The sequence below is a fragment of the Pollicipes pollicipes genome, unplaced genomic scaffold (genome assembly GCF_011947565.3).
Source record: "Pollicipes pollicipes isolate AB1234 unplaced genomic scaffold, Ppol_2.1 Scaffold_6138;HRSCAF=7277_pilon_pilon_pilon, whole genome shotgun sequence".
NCBI lineage: Eukaryota > Metazoa > Arthropoda > Thecostraca > Pollicipedomorpha > Pollicipedidae > Pollicipes > Pollicipes pollicipes.
The window spans coordinates 31,033,699-31,053,451 of NW_023596818.1; the positions used below are offsets into that span (position 1 = coordinate 31,033,699).

The 19,753-nt window shown below is 55.3% G+C and overlaps 1 protein-coding gene across 1 annotated transcript; it reads right to left on the reverse strand.

The window, feature by feature from the left end:
• Positions 1 to 988: 988 nt before the first annotated feature.
• Positions 989 to 16,515, reverse strand: LOC119106343 (protein big brother). The gene is made up of 5 exons (XM_037229963.1): positions 16,349 to 16,515; positions 12,063 to 12,152; positions 11,263 to 11,367; positions 1,987 to 2,106; positions 989 to 1,446 (listed from the first exon to the last, which is right to left on the reverse strand). Exons 1-5 carry the CDS (start codon positions 16,502 to 16,504, stop codon positions 1,348 to 1,350), a joined length of 570 nt encoding a protein of 189 aa, XP_037085858.1. The 5' UTR covers positions 16,505 to 16,515; the 3' UTR covers positions 989 to 1,347.
• Positions 16,516 to 19,753: the final 3,238 nt, after the last annotated feature.

Below are 19,753 nucleotides of genomic sequence, written 5' to 3' on the forward strand. Positions count from 1 at the left end.
CCGGGGACCATCTGGGTGGGTACTGCCGGCCGGACCGGGGACCATCTGGGTGGGTACTGCCACCTGGACCGGGGACCATCTGGGTGGGTACTGCCACCTGGACCGGGGACCATCTGGGCGGTACTGCCACCTGGACCGGGGGCCACACCCCGGTCATGCCATCCGGACCGGGGACCATCTGGGTGGGTAATGCCGCCTGGACCGGGGACCACGCTAGACATGACTTCCGCCGCCTGGACTCCCAGGCCCCACACCGGCGGTGGACGCTGTCACCTGGTTCCGGGGCGGGTAAGTGGGGTGGGGGGGGGGGGCGTGGGGTGAGGTGGGGAGATACTGTACCCGAACCCACACTGAGGGCAGGGGCGGCGGGGTCACTGCGAACCCGACAGGTCAGCGGCGGCGGTAGTTGCCGAGAGCTGGGCCCGTCCTGCGCCAGTGACCATCACTGCCAGCATTGCTGAGCGGTAGTCAGTGGGAGTCCAAGACCATGCCAAGCTGAAGAGGGTGGAGAGGGGTACAGGGTTCGGAGTCTTTATGCCTTCTAAGAAGACAAATTTTCTGCAAACGCCAATGTGCAACAGGCTAAGCTTTATGGTTGCAGACTGAACGCTACAATTGAAACCACATTAACCGCGTCTGAAAGCCCACGGACCCAAGCATCATGATGAGGTCCTGATGTATGACCATGACGCTGCGATTTGAACATTCAAAAGGAAAATATCACTTAGCCTTACTCACCGTGCCGCAAACTCAATTACACCATTAACGAGGCCTGCACCATTAAAATTTCATTACAATAATTGCGTTTAATTAAGGCTGCACCAGCCAGGCGGGAAACGTGTACAGTGCAGAAGCGAATGGCGGCGGTGGCGGTCATTACCCGACCAAAGGCCAGCTTCATAAAGCAGTACATGACCGTTTTAAAATCGCATGGTGTAAGCGTAAAAGGACAAGTGGTTCAATTTTGCACCATATTTGTTTAAAATTACCATCAAATGGAATGAATCTCAGGTAAGGCAGGTAGCTGTCGGCCCACATACTTCACGCAGATGTGGGATCTCCCGAAAAAAAACATTGCGCAGGGATCAGAGACAGAACGTATAGCTAGACAAATGCACGCAGGGTTCTGCGGTTCTCACCGGTGGCGAATTTTGGTGAATTTGTTGGAATACTGGGAAACAAAACCAACATGGGAAAATAATGGGGAGTATACGTCGTGGAAATTACAAAGAGATGGAAAGCTTCACTGACACCCTCGCGGTGTTCACTGAAGAATCGTGGACGCTGTAGTTTCCTTCTATGAAACCAGTTGGCCACGCCTGGCCGGCGACGGCGGTGCCCCTCACCTCAGTCCGTCTCACGCTTGTAGAGCTTCTGCCGATCATTGAAGTCGCGTAGCCGCTGGTTGTAGTACTCGAGCTGCTGCCTCAGCCTGTTGTCCTCCTCCTGCCGAAACCGAGGGCGTCAAACGCTGACACGGACCGTCGGGTCAGTCGGGGCGGAACTCTTTGGAGGTGTGGGGCCCACCACTCCATGCTTGTTCAACCGGTCCGCAGGGCGCGCGGTGACGGCGGAACCCGACCCGGCCAAGCTCGCGTCGCCGTCGTCAGCGCCCGGCTTGCGCGAACCGATCAGACCAGGCAACGTTTCACAACACGCGAGACCGCGACAGGGTAAGTAACACGTGTTTGCAAGCTGTGCCGGCACACGCCGCGACACGATGTCTCGAAGGTGCATGCCGGAAGCTTCTGCGAGTGACTCATTGGCCGACCGAAGCCACCCCACCATCTGGCGTAGCACTGACCTGAGCCACCCCCACCATCTGACGTAGCCACTAACCTGAGCCCCTCCACCATCTGATGTAGCCACTGACCTGAGCCACCCCACCATCTGGCGTAGCCACTGACCTGAGCCCCCCCCCCCCCCCCCACCATCTGGCGTAGCCACTGACCTGAGCCACCCCCATCATCTGACGTAGCCACTGACCTGAGCCATCTCGTCGTCGAACTCGATGGCGCCGGTGCCGCTCAGGCTTTCCAGGTTGATGGCTCCCTTCCACCGCACGCACACGCCGTTCAGGATAATGCTCTTGGAAGTCAGGTGCACCTGCGGACGGGACGGGCCCGGTCAGGAGCCGCTCTCTTGACCACGTCCGCTCTCCTGACGCCCGTCAGACGGGTCATCTGTCACGTGCTAGGTGATGTCTGAGACCGGCCACTGTTGCCACGTGATTGACCGATCCCACCGGCCAAAAATCAGTCAGTCAGGTCAGCTTTCGTCCTCGCACAGACACAGGCCAGACGTCAAGTCGGGTCGGAAGCAGCTCCTCCAGGCCCCCGAACGTGCCGTTCACTCGACACAGGTCAACACGGGTCGACAGCCCGACGATCCATGCGCCAACGGTCTGCGGTCGCATTGAGGTTGGCGTCGGCAGACATCAAAGTGAAGCCGGCCGACCTCAGCCGCTCAGTCGGCCCACTTAGCGCCGATCACGAGCTTCATTAACGCCCACCCGCTCAGAGGTCAGCGGTCAGGGCAGGGGCGACGCCAGCGCGGGGGGCCGGGAGGACAAGGGCAGCCCACCTCACGACGCTCGCGGATGCCCGCGTTTGGCGACTGAGGCCATGAGCAGACGAACGAATTTCGGCGAAGGCTCTGAAGCATTCACCTTGAGCGCAAACCCAACGCCACCAAGGTTAGACATCAATGTCGTGAATGCCAACAGGCAAGGCAGCCCCGAACTCGACCGCCGCTTCGTAAGGCGCTTGCCGTCAGTGAGTGTTGAACGCACAACCTCACCGACGCCAGCCGAGAGCGGCACTCTCGAATCCATAGCGCATCCCGCGTCTCGCCACGGACGTACCGGTCCAATGAGAGCCCTCTGGAGCGTGCGCGCAGTTCGTCTCGGCCGGCGCGCGCGCCGCCCGCCGCGCGTGCTCGCGCCAGAGCGCGCCGGCTGAGAATGGAAACGCCCCGCCTGATGCTGTGCACACGCTTTCCCGGCGGCGACTGTCGTTTGGCTCCAACGGTGGGAACGGCCCGCACGGGCGGACTCAAGCCACCGGCGCGAGGGTCTGGCAGCTTCCTTCGATGACCGCGGTGGAATGAGTGAAGGACTGAGAAAATCGTAAAATGTGCAGGTGTGCAAAGTTGCTATCCCATCCACAGATGTGATCTTGTTCTGAATACTCGTTGGTTTTGGGATGAGCGATCTTTCACAGTCGGGCTTTTCCAATTGAACAACATGAAATATTCTCTTACAGGCAAAGTGAAAGTGCTCAATGTCACTGGAGAAAGAAAGCCAGCCGAGCGAACTCAAATCCGACCACAAAGCCTAACGAGTGCACTCATGGACCCACCATGTTGGACAGAAAAGTTTTGCATTCATTGTCTGGCAGAAGGAGCAGACGGCTGAGAAGGCCACGCCCACATTCAAACACTCAAAAGACGCCAGACGGCGGGCGTCCGCCTGAGCAGCGGAGCGCAATATCTTGTCGGCTGTTATCTCACAATCGCTATCACAGGATAGAGCCCCAAGTCTCCGAAGTCCCTATATTGCAGACTTTGGGCGAGCGGTCTGAACTGAGGCCGTCAGCATGGAAATCCATCACCGGATGGTTGGGCCAAGCGGTGTGCAGCCTGACTCTGTCTTAAGCGGAGAGTGGAGGCGGTGTGCAGCCTGACTCCGTCTTAAGCGGAGAGTGGGGACGGTGTGCAGCCTGACTCTGTCTTAAGCGGAGAGTGGAGGCGGTGTGCAGCCTGACTCTGTCCTGAGCGGAGAGTGGGGGCGGTGTGCGGCCTGACTGTCTCAAGCGGAGAGAGGCATGGCCTGTTTTACAAGCTCTTCGCCGCTAGGTCTGTCTTGCCACGATTTCGACCTTTTGAGTTTGTCGCATTGTGATTAGAGGGGTCGGCCGTAGCAAGCCAACCCCAGTGTCCAATTGCAGCTCATTTTATGTCCAGGGGGCGCCAGGCGAACCAGAGCCGTAGCCCTCTGTCGGAGCACAGCGCTTTCCGTGGTCAGCCGACCCAGGAGTGGATCAATTCCAAATTCATGTGCCGGTATTGGCTGGTTTTTGTCATGGCTTCATGCTTCAAACCATCCTCCGTTTCGCGGAACTGTGGTGCTCAGGCGAAGGGTACTCAGCACTGACTCATGACTCCTGAGTCTCGTTTTACGGACATTCTGATGCATATCAGTAAAATGGGCAAGCATGGAACAGTTCGCAACCCTAGTGCCAAGGGGGCAATAAAGCCATGGTTGCTAAGTGCCATAAACCCATAACACTCAGGGGCAGCCTGTAACATTGACAAGCAAGCGATTTTTCTCTTGGCATTTGCAAGCAAGAACAACGGCGAACCCACAAGATGGCGGCTGCGGACCCGGGCGGAATGTGACGCACGCGCCCCATTCAGGACACCGCGCCTGGATCACCGTGGATCAGGGGCGTCTGTCGCACCTGACGCGGCCGGGTGATCCGTGGATCAATGTCCAGGCCGCGCCGCGCCCATAAACCCCGCCTCATATCCATAAAACCCGTGGGCCACGCCGTTACCGCCGCTTTACGAGTGGACACCACTCGCCGACCCCTGCCGAGATGACACTTTAATTACCTCAAACACAAATTTACCCAATTACGGCGCATCTGGGCCACGCGCCGGCCGTGCTGCACGCGGCACGCGGCGCCTCTCGCACGGCACGGCACGTGCACGGCTGCAGGTAAATGTTTGATTCGACGCACCTGGCGGGTCGCGCGGCGCCGGACGCCGTGAACGCCGCACAACTGGTCCCCTGTCCCCGCGCCCCGTTTGTTTTCTTATGCTCCAATGGCGCGAGATTTATGGCGGCCGATGGGGCGGCTCTCTTGACGCCGAGGACTCTGTTTATTATCTGCCGCGCCGTGTTGGCGCGTCCCGGCGCGCCGACGCGCGCTCCCGCCGGCGCGCCGGTAAACGGCGCGAAATGGCGCGGCCCGGCGGTGGACCAGCCGGCGGCGGAGAAGTCGACACATGCCGGCGCTGGCTTCTCGACTGCCTGTCTTGTGTCGACGCTACTGTTAAGACAGGCTCTGTCGCCCGCCCAGACTGGCTTCTCGACTGCCTGTCTTGTGTCGACACTGATATTAAAACAGGCTCTATCGCCCGCCCAGACATATACAGCGGGCAGGAGCGTGCATCGCGAAGGCTTTTGGCCGAACCTTGGCATTTCAGAAACCCGCGAGTGATGTCTGTGGCCAAAAGCCATTCGTGGAATATGCGTTCGGTCAGCACGACGTGCTCGGTCAACGGTGAAGAACCACATCAGTTATGTTCATTTTGGCTCGGTGATCTCAAAACATTTTTGTGAGGAGCCATGAGGCAGCTCACTACGCGTTTCGGTGGCGGACGCTTGAGTGGCCAGCAAGAGCTACCCGTCTTCCCGGCGAGTCAGAAAGCAAAGGCACCAGCAGCTGAACCACACTCTCCCTTTCAATTTAACCTAGCCAAATCGTTATTTTCGTGGACCAAATCTAGTCCTGAAATTGGTCTCACCTTCCTAAGGCTGCCGCAAACCTTCATTACCTGGTGCGACCCTTCCCATAATGTCCATGCAACTTCCATCCATTACGCTAGCCGCCGCCAAACCGCACGAGAAGTAATATACCTCGCCGAAATCACCCCCCCCCCCCCCCCACCCACCCAACACCTGTCTCATCGCTTCCACAAAAATGCAATAAACCCGGAATGCAAATCAGCCCAGCTGCACGTATGTACGCATCACCGGCGCTGCCGGAAGCACGGCTCGGATCCCAGCTCACCGCGCCGCGCGCCGGCCTCTCACCGCGCCGCCTTTGAGCGGCCGGTGCCTCTGCACGCCTCGACGCTGCCGCGCGCCGCGATTGCCGGCGGTGAATGGGCGACGCGGCGGGCGGCGTATTCGGCGCAGGTCACGCGGATGCGCCGCGGAACTGATTGCCGTCGACTCTGGCGCTCTGAGAGCCAGCCAGGTGCGAGGAGACGCGGCTGGAGCCCGGCTTGTGCGCGGCTCGCTCAGGGTATTGGGACTACCAAAGGGACGTTCCGATGTTATTTGTCGCAGTACCGGCAGGAAAAGTGGACATCAAGGATCCACTTTTGAAGAAAAAAAATGAAAAACTGTTCGAGTACCGCTTCTCCACCCAGGAGTTCAGAACCACCCAGGTGAAGTGCCAGGGCGGACTCCTTTAAACAGGTTATTATTTCTACCAATCCCCACATGCCCAATGTTTAACTTTTACGGAACGGTGGAGGGGGCTGTGTTCAACACCGACATCACGCTGCCCACCACATCTGTCGCATCATCAGCACCGATAAACTCGTCACAGGTCCAAGGCTGTGGGCTCAGATGTTCTGTGAGGCGTTATTTTCCATCCCGAGCCATACACATGCTAAATTTCGCAATTGCTGGGGTTTGTCTCCTTCATCTTTTAGAGAGGGGGACGATGATGCCCTGGTCGGTGACCAGGGCACGTACGGATGTGTCGGTGAGTTCTAGGGTGGGGGTGGAGGTGGGGTATTTGTCTCCTCCGTCTATTGGGTTAGTGGGGTCTATGACCAGGGCGCGGACGGGCCGTGTCCGTGCCTCAACTGACGCGAGACCCCGCTGGGCTTTGTGTTGGCTGTTGCAACGGCATGTGGTTCCATGAAAAGTGGTTGCTCGACTCGGGATTCCGCTCTAACACTGAGGGGCACTCTCTCAGGTACCGCCCGTCTCCAGAGTCTCTCTCTCTGACCCTTCGCACTGGTTTACTGGTTTGCTGGAAGTCGCTTAAACCAGCAACCAAAAACGAGGCAATAAGTCCCGGGCCCAAACCTTGAATACAAGTGTGGAGTGGTACGCACCGGTTGCAGTGCATTTTGCAGTGCATGCCAGCTGAGAAATTACCATTCGGCAGACGCCCAGCTCAATGGTTTGTCGCGCGAAAGCACCACAAGCATGTGATTTACGTCTCGAGTTGTGTTGATTTATGGCGTTGTTCAAATTACCGTATCCCATTAAGTAGCACACCAACACCTACTTCCCTGCCCGGTGGTTCGAATTAGCCGACTATCCTCGTCAGACATGGAGGCTCACTGTGGCAGCATTCGTGACTAGCTGAGACAACCTCATGGATTATGAGTCTGCGGCTGGCGAGAGCGAGGCAGACCTCAGCGCAGACTTCGTGGAAATCGGTCAGTTAGGCGGGTGAGAGCCTAGAAAACCCTACTGCTGACAGTGACAGAATGTAGCTTTAACCACTCACGACATTTTCGAATAATTATCAGTGACGGTTAACATGACAATGCCAGCCAGTAAGATGCTTTAAGGGATGGTCGAGGAGACAGCAGGGATAGGACCTGTCATCTCTTACCATGTGCATGACACCACAAGCTGGACACCAGGGACCATGACGACGGCACGAGCTCTGTGCCATTTGGCTGTTGTTTAGCGGTCCCTGGTGCTTGTTGCGGGACCCAGCAAAAAGCCAAAACAAGCAAAAGACAAAACAAAAACACACAACAAAACAGAAAATCTCCTCATTTCAGGATGGCATGGTTTTCGGCCCCGAGAAATCTGATAAATATCCGCTTGTGGCCATGTTCCCCTTCTTTCCACAACACTTAATCTCATAAACCCTAAGTAAGCTAATGTGGCGCGGCTTAATCACTAACTCGTAGTGAGTGCCAGTTCGGGGTGGGTACCCCCCTTCTCTCCACCTCCCCCCCCCCCCCAACACACTTTCGTGGGTCCCGGTTCGGTGACGGGGACGTTGTGAACAGACCAGACCATGCGACCGGATCAAAGGCACGCTAGGAACCCCGCTCTCCAACCTTCCCAAGGTGTTCGAGCTTTAACATGGCGTCTCTAGGTATGGTGTAGAAGCATTTCAAGATCCAAACAGCATTATCAGCTTTGGAAAGCTCCACCCCTCCACCTCCATCTCTACCGAAAAAGGCCCGACAGTACATGTGGGGCAATGCGAGCATCCCAGTGGCGTATTTCGGACGCGTTCTGCCGAGGGAAAATCATTTAGCGGCTAATTACCTCTTCGATAATCATCCACAGAGTTTCTCCATTTGGTTTCGGACAGTCCGGAAATCGTCCCCAGATTCGCCTCTCATGAGCCATACACAGCCAACGGTCATAGCCATGCTCAGCGAAAACAGATTGTCCGTCTTGACCATGCCCTGAAAATCATCGGGGATTCTCCCTGGGTGCGATAAATTATCTGGGATAATTTTTTGTGTTGGCAGTGCAGAACACCATTCTGAAGACTTCCAACATAATTTTCAGGGGTAATCTGCCGGCCGAGCGCACCTTTCTTCCGTGACCAGGCCGCGGCGACTGTAGAAACTCGCCGTAGTTGGCGACCAAAACGAATTTCTTCCGTGACCAGGCCGCGGGGACTGTAGGAACTCGCCGTAGTTGGCGACCAAAACAAATTTCTTCCGTGACCAGGCCGCGGGGACTGTAGGAACTCGCCGTAGTTGGCGACCAAAACGAATTTCTTCCGTGGCCAGGCCGCGGGGGCTGTAGGAACTCGCTGTAGTTGGCGACCAAAACGAATTTCTTCCGTGACCAGGCCGCGGGGAATGTAGGAACCAGCCGTAGTTGGGGACCAAAACGAATTTGGCTGTTTTGCCTACAACGTCATACAGCTAATAGTGATTTTTTCTCCGGCATGGGTGGGAAATATTGGATGCACCCAAGTTGAAACCCCTGGCCCATGTCGCCGGCGGGGGAGGGCGCAAGAGCCCGGTTCCTACGCCGCCGTCAGATTTCCCGCCGACGCGGTAATATGGCACACGCGAAGAATGCGTCCGGTGGTGACTTTAATGGGTTGTTCATGCACCGAAACACAGAAACATAATTGCAATGTCGCTACACAAAGTTATGCACGTGTGTTCGCAGTTGTTCAACTGCATGGGTGCGAATGAACAACTGCTATAAAGAGCGTGCTGTCGCCGTAAAAATTAAATCGCCATATGGGCTGTGATTGTTTCCCCAGAACTGTGCACGAGTCACGAGCGCTAGCGAGCGTTCAACCTATGGGCGTCGGTCTCGAAAAAGGGGTGGAGGCGGGGGGGGGGGGGGGTCGCGAAATCTTTATATTAAAAAGGAAATAGCGGTAAACACTGGGACATATCAGATTTTAAGGTTGAGTCTGGTCTTCCAACAAACAACTGACCGGAACAAATGCTTGAACAAAGTACCGCCCCCGGCGCATTTCTCTTTTTCAATTTAAACTCGCTATCAAACAAGCTGCAAAACGAATCCGCAGGACAGGATGATGAAGACGATCATTTTAAGGCTCCCAACGAGCAAGATTCTCTTGCACCTAAATATGTGACGGGAAATAATATTCGAGGACTATTTCTCATTGTAAGACTATATATTTCTTTCCTCCAATTGATGAAAGGCAATCTCGATGAATCATGTGCAAATAGCGCAGCCAGCCAAGATTATTCTTTATGACAAGACCTCTGGAATAATGTTGTCCAAATAGCGCGGCGTGAAAGATAAGATCTGTTGGAAGACCGGTGCGGCTGGCGACGGGCGCGCCGGCAATCGTCGTGTGGCAGGTGCCGTGACCACTTGGTGCAGGCGTGAGGCCGGCAGGGGGCTCACGACCGGGTCACGTAGGTCTTAAGCCGGGCTTAACACATACATTCACATACAGACACACCGACAGATACATTACAGACAGATACACAGATACAACACATACATTCACAGACAGACACACGCACACACACACACACATACATGATAGTTACAGTATCCCGGATCTGATCACCATGTGCCTTATGGCAGGAGGGTCGGTATTTTAACAGTTGACGGAGCCATGTACAGGTACAAAGCCTTGTCAAGGACATCACGTTGTCATGGGAAACCAAATAGGTCACATCTTCCAACATGCGATGCGTTCGTTTTCAGCCAAATGCGACGCCACCGGGTTTCATAATTGCATTACGGAACTTGTGCCGCCATTTTACTGCCAAAAGAGAGCTGAGCGTTGCTAAGTACATCTTTGCAGGTGTTTCGGAAAGAAAACTGCTTCTCATGTCGCAAAATAACCCCAGCAGTCATGGCAATTAATCTCCATAATCAGCTGCCAACGACGCCTACTTAATTACCAGTTCAAAGGGCGTGCGCATTGGTCATGGAGCCGTCTGCTTCCACCACATTGCAAACAGAAAACGAAGCTGTGTTTGCCAGGCGCCGCCGTCAAGACCCCCTCCTCAGACCCACGCAGTGTCTCTCTGGCCTCTAGGCGCAACCGTCCGATCGGCGAGAATAGGAAAACCATCGACTCCGACGGACAGAGTGGGGGGGGGGGGGAGGGGGGATCGGCAGCGCTGGCCCGGCGGCACGCGCACAGTGCTCAGCAGGCGCGCCCAGCGGCCAAGCTGGCCCCGGCGGGTCGCGGGATCGGCGTGCAGACCGCGTCTCAGCTTGCTTACCGTCCCAAAACGGCACGGATTTACTCTGTACCGGATGCGCCGGCCGGCGCGGCAGCGGTAACCAGCTACCGATTCAGAGTTGAGGGCTGTGAACGTTTTAGGTCAATTCTATTCATACGGCAATTTTCATTAAGTTTATCTTTATGCCCCATGATGAGATAATTTGGATGGGCGAAGTCATTCCGTCCGCCTCGCCGGTGGCTCCGCCCCTGCCGGCAGGAATGTACGAGCAATCGATACCAGGAGTAAAGGGCTGCTCATGCAGGGGAAGGACGGTGGTGCTGATACGAGGAAAGCATTGGACTGGCCCGTAGCGCTCCTTTCTTCTACAGCTAAAACGCCAAACAAGACTGAAACGATTCCGCCTACTGCAATCAGCTCTTTTGTTATGTACATCGAGAAGCTGCCGCAAGCTTCCTTGGTTTATGTGGCAATGTTTCCTCTTTTTCAGAAGACTTCTCTCAAGCCGATCATAACTCTGCAAATGTTCGGCCACGGCATGGACCGCATAAAAAGTGAGTCCGTGGCAGCGGTGTTCTCGGCTTTGGCGGTGTCCGCCGCGGCTGACCCAAGGCGTCGCTTCTAAACACAAAGAGTAACACTGACATGCTCAGTCATTCTGGATTTGCGGGCACTCCAAACTCCTAATTAGAAAACTCATTTCACTTATCGTCCCAGGAGAAACAAAAGCAGAAAACCTGTTTGTCAGGCGCGATCGCTGTACGCCGGCGCCAGCGGGAGCAGTCCCCGGCGTGTTCGGTCGGGCGCACCGCACGCCGACGACCCGGCGACACTCACCATGCCGGGCTCCTTGGCGAAGTCCACGTCCGGCGCCCGGGCCGTGTAGCCGTTCGGTGATATGTCGAACTCCAGGATCAGGTTCAGCCCGTTCTGGGTCAGCGCCTGGGGGAGCGGGGGGGGGGGGGGTCGGCTGGGTCAGCGCCCGCCGGTCGGACCGTGCGGCCAGTCTCAGCGCGCCGCGTCCCTGAGCAGCAGTTGTTGATGCTGCAGACGGCCTCCGCTCGACATATGTTGTTCTTCCGTTGTTGGCAATCTTTCTACGCAGCTAGGCCAGGTACATAGGTGACAGTTCGGTGGCCTTTTGACAGCGCGCACTAAACGTGCACTCCGCAGCCCTCTCCATATGGGGACGAGGCCATTTTCGGACATCTAGTGTAAGTAACCGGTCAGGTCCGTGACTTCCCAGTGTGTCATGACAAGCCCTGCCTCGTGCCACCGTAATGCCCGCCACGCGAGGTGGTGGGCCTTGGCCAGGGCCTGTTTTCATACGGTTTCGCGCAGTCATGCTACAACACGCAGTTCTAAATCGTACCGCGTAAGAACGTGACCCGAAAGCCTATCAAGCTTACTTCTACCCTGAAATCATCCTGATAATCAGCAGGCGTCGTTGAAACTAAGCCATTCGCGACACGCACGGCGGTCTTCGGCGTGAGTCAAAATTGCGCGGGTTTTTCCGTCCAGTTCTAGAAATCAGAGCCGGGTGGGTCTCTCCACCGCCTCCTCAACTATGAGCGCCCGCCGACCTGTCGTGGATCAGGAGAGCCATCAGCGGTTCACCGGCGGTCCAGCATGCTCACCAGTTCGGTCCTGCCGTTGGTCTTCAGGTCGCTCTGGAACTTGGCGCGGCGCTCCTCCATCGGCCGCTCGCGGTGACCCGTGTAGCGGCCCTGGGGGCACGCGGCCAGGTCAGCACCGGCGGCGCCGAGTCACACAACTCACGTTCGAGGGAGATCAGCGGCGGATGCTTGCGACACATGAATGCGTGTTCTTCGCCTGAACACAAGGTAATTCTGCGGAAGCGTGGCGCTCATCGATTCGTGACATGAGGGTTCTGCGGGCGTCCGTCGATCGCTGACGTGAGAGTTCTGCGGGTGTTCGTCAATTGGTGACGTGAGGGCTCTACGGGTGTTCGTCAATTGGTGGCGTGAGGATTCTGCGGGTGTTCGTCGATCGCTGACGTGAGTGTCCTGCGGGTGCTCGTCGCTGCCTTCCAAAGACACGTGCTAGATCCAACAAAGCTGAATTATTGCGAGAGGCAGCAACCTCAAACAATTAGTGAACAACGCAATGGGTTTGCCCTGCAGTTGTACGCACAGCAAGTGAAGTTCTCTTTAACAGCGCACAGAGCTTTTGTGCCAACACTGTTCAGGATTTCCATGGCAGAACAATGCGGTGCAAGGATGTAACTAGAAATTTTAAAATAATGCTGTGTAAATATTCATGATAATCGACTAGACTTGCGCCCCACCACGTTCATAAAAATATCACGACACGGACATTACCTACGACACTCGTGGCCAACGACAGCACATTTCCTTTACCGAGCGAGCTCAGAAACGTGACGTAGATAGCATCGCTTCACCGCAGAGAGTCAGGTGCGTTGTCTACAGCTCAACGTCGACCACCTTATACATTCTTGTGCCATGCAAACGAACAAAAAATGCGTCTGTCACGCTGAAGTGCACGAGGCGCATTGAAAAGACACATTGCTCCGAAGATAGACCAGCCGTCGAGCTGTTTGACTTGCAGATCGCCTTGAAATACGGTCCCCTCTTTCGGGCCCAGGCCAGTCCCGCTGACGATGATGGATGGCTTCAGGACAGATCAGGGCCGGGCCGACGGCAGAGCCGGCGCTCGGGGCCGGCCGCGGCGCGTGGTGGCGTGAAGCACGAGTCCGCGGGACCGTCGGACCAGGGACCGCTACCAGTGCGGGGCATAGAAACCAGAATGCCATAAGCCTTGACTTTTAACAAGACATGTTTTAGGAAGTCCTGACAAGAACCACAGGCAAGCGCACCACGCGGACCACCACGCTGGCCGTCCCACGCGGTGACTGTACACCAGCCATTGGTGATCTAGACAAGTGCCTGCTATTGAGGGCCTGAGGCCCAGATAATCTGTGGTGGGGCGGCTGGCGGCTTGGGCCGTCATGACGGGCAGCGGCCAGGTCGGGTTTGCAGTAGGTGCCCGTGCCAGGTCCGCGGTGTTCTGGGACCGGCAAGGCCGCGGCCGGGCACACAGTCACCGGCTGATGCAGCGGGTGCTCGTGCCAGGTCTGTGGTGTTCTGGGACCGGCAAGGCCGCGGCCGGGCACACACAGACACCGGCTGATGCAGGGGCGCCCGTGCCAGGTCTGCGGTGTTCTGGGACCGGCAAGGCCGCGGCCGGGCACACACAGACACCGGCTGATGCAGGGGCGCCCGTGCCAGGTCTGCGGTGTTCTGGGACCGGCAAGGCCGCGGCCGGGCACACACAGTCACCGGCTGATGCAGCGGGTGCTCGTGCCAGGTCTGCGGTGTTCTGGGACCGGCAAGGCCGCGGCCGGGCACACACAGTCACCGGCTGATGCAGCGGGTGCTCGTGCCAGGTCTGCGGTGTTCTGGGACCGGCAAGGCCGCGGCCGGGCGCACACAGTCACCAGCTGATGCAGCGGGGGCTCGTGCCAGGTCCGCGGTGTTCTGGGACCGGCAAGGCCGCGGCCGGGCGCACACAGACACCGGCTGATGCAGCGGGTGCTCGTGCCAGGTCTGCGGTGTTCTGGGACCGGCAAGGCCGCGGCCGGGCACACACAGACACCGGCTGATGCAGGGGCGCCCGTGCCAGGTCCGCGGTGTTCTGGGACCGGCAAGGCCGCGGCCGGGCACACACAGACACCGGCTGATGCAGGGGCGCCCGTGCCAGGTCTGCGGTGTTCTGGGACCGGCAAGGCCGCGGCCGGGCACACACAGTCACCGGCTGATGCAGCGGGTGCTCGTGCCAGGTCTGCGGTGTTCTGGGACCGGCAAGGCCGCGGCCGGGCGCACACAGACACCGGCTGATGCAGGGGCGCCCGTGCCAGGTCTGCGGTGTTCTGGGACCGGCAAGGCCGCGGCCGGGCGCACACAGACACCGGCTGATGCAGGGGCGCCCGTGCCAGGTCTGCGGTGTTCTGGGACCGGCAAGGCCGCGGCCGGGCACACACGGACACCGGCTGATGCAGGGGCGCCCGTGCCAGGTCTGCGGTGTTCTGGGACCGGCAAGGCCGCGGCCGGGCACACACAGACACCGGCTGATGACAGCAGGGCCGGCCGATTCCCGGAATGTCCGCCCCACTAATACAAGGAAAACATGACGGTGGAAAAGAGTGGCGGCGCTGGGCACGCCTCAGAACCAGTTTGACATGACGGTGACGTCAGAGGTGGGACCGGCGGCCGGCGGCTTCAGGGGCAGGGACAGGGCGCTGCGCAGATGGCCGTACAGTGCTGGCGACGAACCGACAACATGATGGGACCTGTGGAGGGTGTGACCACCGCGATCGGTGGCGTGCGGGCGCCAGCAACAACTAACGCTTTGGAAGATCGAACTCTGCATTGCGCGGCGACGCCTGTAAGCCGAATAGCGCCGAACACTGTTTTAGCGCCGTCTGTTTAGGCATTCCGCTGACTAATGGTACAGCGCAAATTCCGAATTCCATGTGGTCGGCAAAGTCAGGCGACAGTTGACTTCGAACGCTTGACTTGAAACACCGTCTGTTAAGCTACTCCACTGTTGAAATTTGGGATTTCATGTGGGCGGCAGAGTTATCACGCATTCTTCTAAGTCAGGCGGCAGCTAGAATTTCCGGTAACGCCGATATCACAGACCCTTGTCTTCGGGATTTTCCTAGTCAATTCATGACTGTGCATTTACCTCCTGCGAAGGAAATGACCAGTTCAGCACCGGGGGGAAGGTCTGTTTAGATACATTGAAACCATCACTTCCACGACATTACTGGCTGATAGCTTAACGACGCAGTGCGTTTCGGGTTCATTCGTCCCACACAACGCCAAAAGCCTAATGCTAATCAGTATCGTACTAATTGTGGAGGACTGCATCCACTTCGTGCTCCCCTACGCCCCCCCCTTCCCTTCCCCCCCCCCCCCCCCCGCTCAGTCTAAGTCACGTCGCCCAGAGCGCCTTCTCCGTGGCCATCTGCGGTCGCTGGTGTCACAATGTGGATCATGTAAACGGTAGATCATTTTAACACGTTCTTTCCTGCCTTGGGAGGAGGATTTTTCAAGCATAATATTCGCCCGGCTCATGCATACTTGCAGAGAATTTAACAGGGTTGGGGAGAGTGGCAGACGGGTAATTTTGAAAGATAAGTTGTTAGGGCTGAGAGTAGAAAAATGGTTAAATCTATACGCCACATGGCACAAAAACATGTTTCTTTCCGAACTTGACCACCTTTCTCCTCAAGGTGTGGAACTCACCCAAACTAGAAAGAAAGGCATTCTCCTGAGAGTTGCCACTATTTTCTGAGAAAATTTAATCAACGTGCTTAAATTGAAGCTATACTGCGACTGCATTGATACATGGACGAAAACGTGACACGAACCGATGGAGGAAGGATTGTATTATGGAACAGTGAACAGCACTACACCTATCCCGTTGCAGGAAACTAAACAGATATTGTATTTATGTGACCACTGCCATAAAAGCATTTCAATTCTTTTCAGTAAGTCTGTTGCAAAGTTATGGACAATATTCGCTCAACTATGACAGTGAAAACTGTTGTTTTCATAGCACGACACGTGCTGTGCAGAGCCTGACGGACGGACTACATGTCTGGTTCCAAGTGGGGACAGATAATTATTATGATGATCGTGATTTTGCGCCTCACGATCTTCTAGGGTCGTTTAGAGACGGAGATGGAGGCAAAGACAGCCCAAAAAATCAGAACACGGCTCGACACATGTTCCTGCTGAATGCATAGTGCTCCGTGATTGCTCATCACCAGGCGGGGGATGGCGATACACATACGGAAACACCTCCTTCGGCATGAGTCAGTGACAAGGAGGTCACCAGAACAGTACGCGCCGACACTTCTCGGCTCGAGACTCACCTCGGAGGCGCGCGTCACCTTCTTAAACCAGTCATCCTGCTCGAACTTGGCCTTCTGGTCCGAAACCACGCGTGGCACTTTGAACGTGAACTTCTGCTTGGGCTGCTCGTAGATACCGGCGGACTCGTAAGGCAGCATCGCCGACAGTGACGCCATGACACCACGCCGCGTCAGCACTGACTGGCCAGCCGAGCGCGCCGCGCGGCCGCGCCTCTGACGTCACTTGCCCCGCCCCCGGCCCCGCCCATTGGCTCAGTGATGGCCAATCAGCGCACGAAATACGTCGAGACGGCTGCGTAGGTGGCAGCACGGGGTGCGTGGTGACGCCCTGAGTCAGTAGGCGCGTCAGAGATGTTCGCGGAAGGCCGGAGCTGGAATGTCCGCTCGGTGGGGGAGGTTCCGGCGCGTTCCGGAAGTGGTGCGCCCTCCGCCGGGGTCGAGAGATGCCTGGCTCTGTCGAGTGTAGAGTTACGCGACTGGCAAGGGCGCCTCCTCAACGTATGTCTTGAGGCATTCGAAACGCATTTGTGTCGAGGGCCATATACCATAATACCATGGAAGCGTTGCCGGAATAGCAGTCGGGTCTTTTTCTGATTTTGTGAAATTGTCACCAAACTTTCTGGCAATGAGATGCTTGGGCGACACCTGCAACTTACCTACCTAATCTTACATCGCCTCGGTCCAGCCATGTCAGCAATTATAGCAATTAAGGAGACCTTGGGTACGGGAATGAAAGTTATCAGCAGTTTCCAACAGCATATGAAATTTTCTTTGTTTAATGCAAACAAGTTGCACCTTAAGCTCCAGGTGTTTCGATTGCATCAACTGAGGTGGGTAACAAGTACATGTGTCTTTCGGTATTGAGAGTTCCACATCTAATAGGAAACAAGTCGAGCCCGGTACGGGTCGTCGAGGCACTTCGTTCTAGCCGTGCGAGTCTCGCACTACTCTTAGCGTGATACAAGGCACCGGATGTTAGAAGGTGGAAGCTTAAATGCGCGACAGCGTTGGTTTTTATTCATTGGAAGAGCCTGCAGAGATTCGTAGCTTTTCAACTTTGCACGCAGCTCATTTTGTTCCTAATACTTCTTCGCTGAAAGGTAGTGTTCCACATTTGTATGCAGTTGTGCACTGAAATTACCATCTTGAACATCACTCAGCGCAGTTCACCGCCCTTCCCTTCTTATAACCTAAAACCCTGGTTTCTGAACCACACGCCCACAAAGGTGTGCAGACTATTTCTTGCAGACTATTTCAAGGTTACCCACCCTAATAACATCATTTAATCCTGTCATTCTATTGGCCATGCAGCGTTCAATGCCAACAAACATGTTGTCGTCGAGTAGTTCATATCTGACGTTCGTGAGCACGATTTCCAGATATGGCAGCCGTCAGTTGACCCCCAACCATTGCTGTGCAATCGCTACATTATTCTAACACGATTGGTCATTGGTTGTATTAGTGCCCTTTCGACCAGAAAGGATCATTTCAGGGCAAGCTGATGAGAGAGATGGACGACGGTGGAGCATGATTACATGCGCCCGAGGCGCCCACCGCCGAGCTTTGGCCCGCGCAGGAACCCCTCTGCGGGAAGAATTACGCTTTGTGCTACATAATGCAAGAACAGTAATTCTTTCCGGCTATTACGGAAATTATATTTGTAGTCGAATAACTCAGAATAGTGCTATACCGAGCATATGAATATAAGTAAACACCTTCAACTCACGCATAAACTTGCAACAGCGCCACGAGCAAATACCAAAACACGAGACCTAGCAGTATTTGGTCCAGCACACATCCAGCACCACCGCCGGCCACCTCCCAGGAGAACGAAGAACTTCAAGTGAACATGGTCTCACAAACGTTCCATGACACAATCAAATCATGACGCACTGAGGAGCAGATTTGCTAAATAGATCAATGGTGTTGCCTGCAGCGGCCTTTTGCACATAGAAGTATACCAATAGTTAAAAATGAGCTTATTTCATAATACCTAATGCTTGCTTTAATGTCTTCAAATGTGGACCATTTCCTTTAAGAAGCCGCTGTATCTGCTTTCCCAACTGAAACCGATGTAGCTGCCAATACGCCACGCAGACGTCTGACAAAGAAATCCTATCTCTGTACCTAAAATGGCAGAATGCCGAAGCATTCTGGTCATGCTGACAACATTCCGGACTTTGCTAACCATAATCATCGGCTCCACATGTCTAGTACAGGAGTGCTCCAGCCGCTCGCACCCTCCGTATATTGTGATGTAATTTTCAACAAAATTATTGCTTTAGCTTATTTTATAAAAATTTTAAACCTGAAAACACCCGTTCTTAAATCAAAATAAATTTTGAATAAGATTTTAGAGAAGAAGGCCGTTATGTTAAGGAAACAACGAAGAAAGCTTTTTTCAAGAAGATGCGTAACATGAACCCCGATTAGACATTAACCGTTGTTGAAGTTCTTGGCTGAGATTGGATCCCCGCTGCTCTGGTGGGTGGCCCTTCGGCCGGGGCCGTCACACGTGTGTCGGGGAATGAGTGCCGTTTATTCACTAACAGGGAGAGCGGAGCGGTCTTCGAGCGGTAGCCGCAATACATACTGCAACTGAGGATTTGAACACTTTCCAAACGTTGGAAGATCATAGTGAAAAATGGGCACTCCTCACCATGGTCTTTCAGTTTTCTGAGAACCGAGAAAACTACGCGTGGCAAAGCTGCCGGAATGAATGGCCATCCTTTCAATGGGTGAGTGTTGAAATCCTTCGAATTCCAAGGTAATGATGTCTGCAATATGCAATGACATATTTATTATTAATGCAAGGGTCAGTGATGTCTGCAATATGCAATGATCAAAATTGATAATGCAAGGTATAACGACGGGTCTATCGCAAGCATCATTTTCTTCACCGCCCGCTCATGAAGGGATCTGAACTGAAATGAACTTCAAAATGGAAATGATCCTGAGACAAACTAAATTTCACCTCCCCAGTACGTTTAGAATCTATGTAGCTTATTCCCATAATCTTAACAGAAGTACTTATATATAACACTATAACAATACTTAATACCTACCAATAACTTTAAAAACAGAAGAGCAGAAATCAGCGAGCATAATCAAAACGAACGACGCTCCTCGTACTAGCTGTTCAGTTCAGCGGCGTGGTGGCGGGCTTTCCCAGCTTCTTGACGCCTGTCTATGTAATGGCTGCTCGTGACCACGCTCGAACAATCCCTCCAGTCGGTTGGTGACAACTTAGCGCCCCCCCCCCCCCCCCATCCCTCAACCGCCCGGTGAACAGCTGCGAGATAATCGCCGCTAATGGAGGACACTTGAGCGCCGGCTCGCTCGGCCCGACCGTGCCCGTCGGGAGCGCACAGCACGGCAGTCACAGCGCTGTGGCAGTTCGCGCTG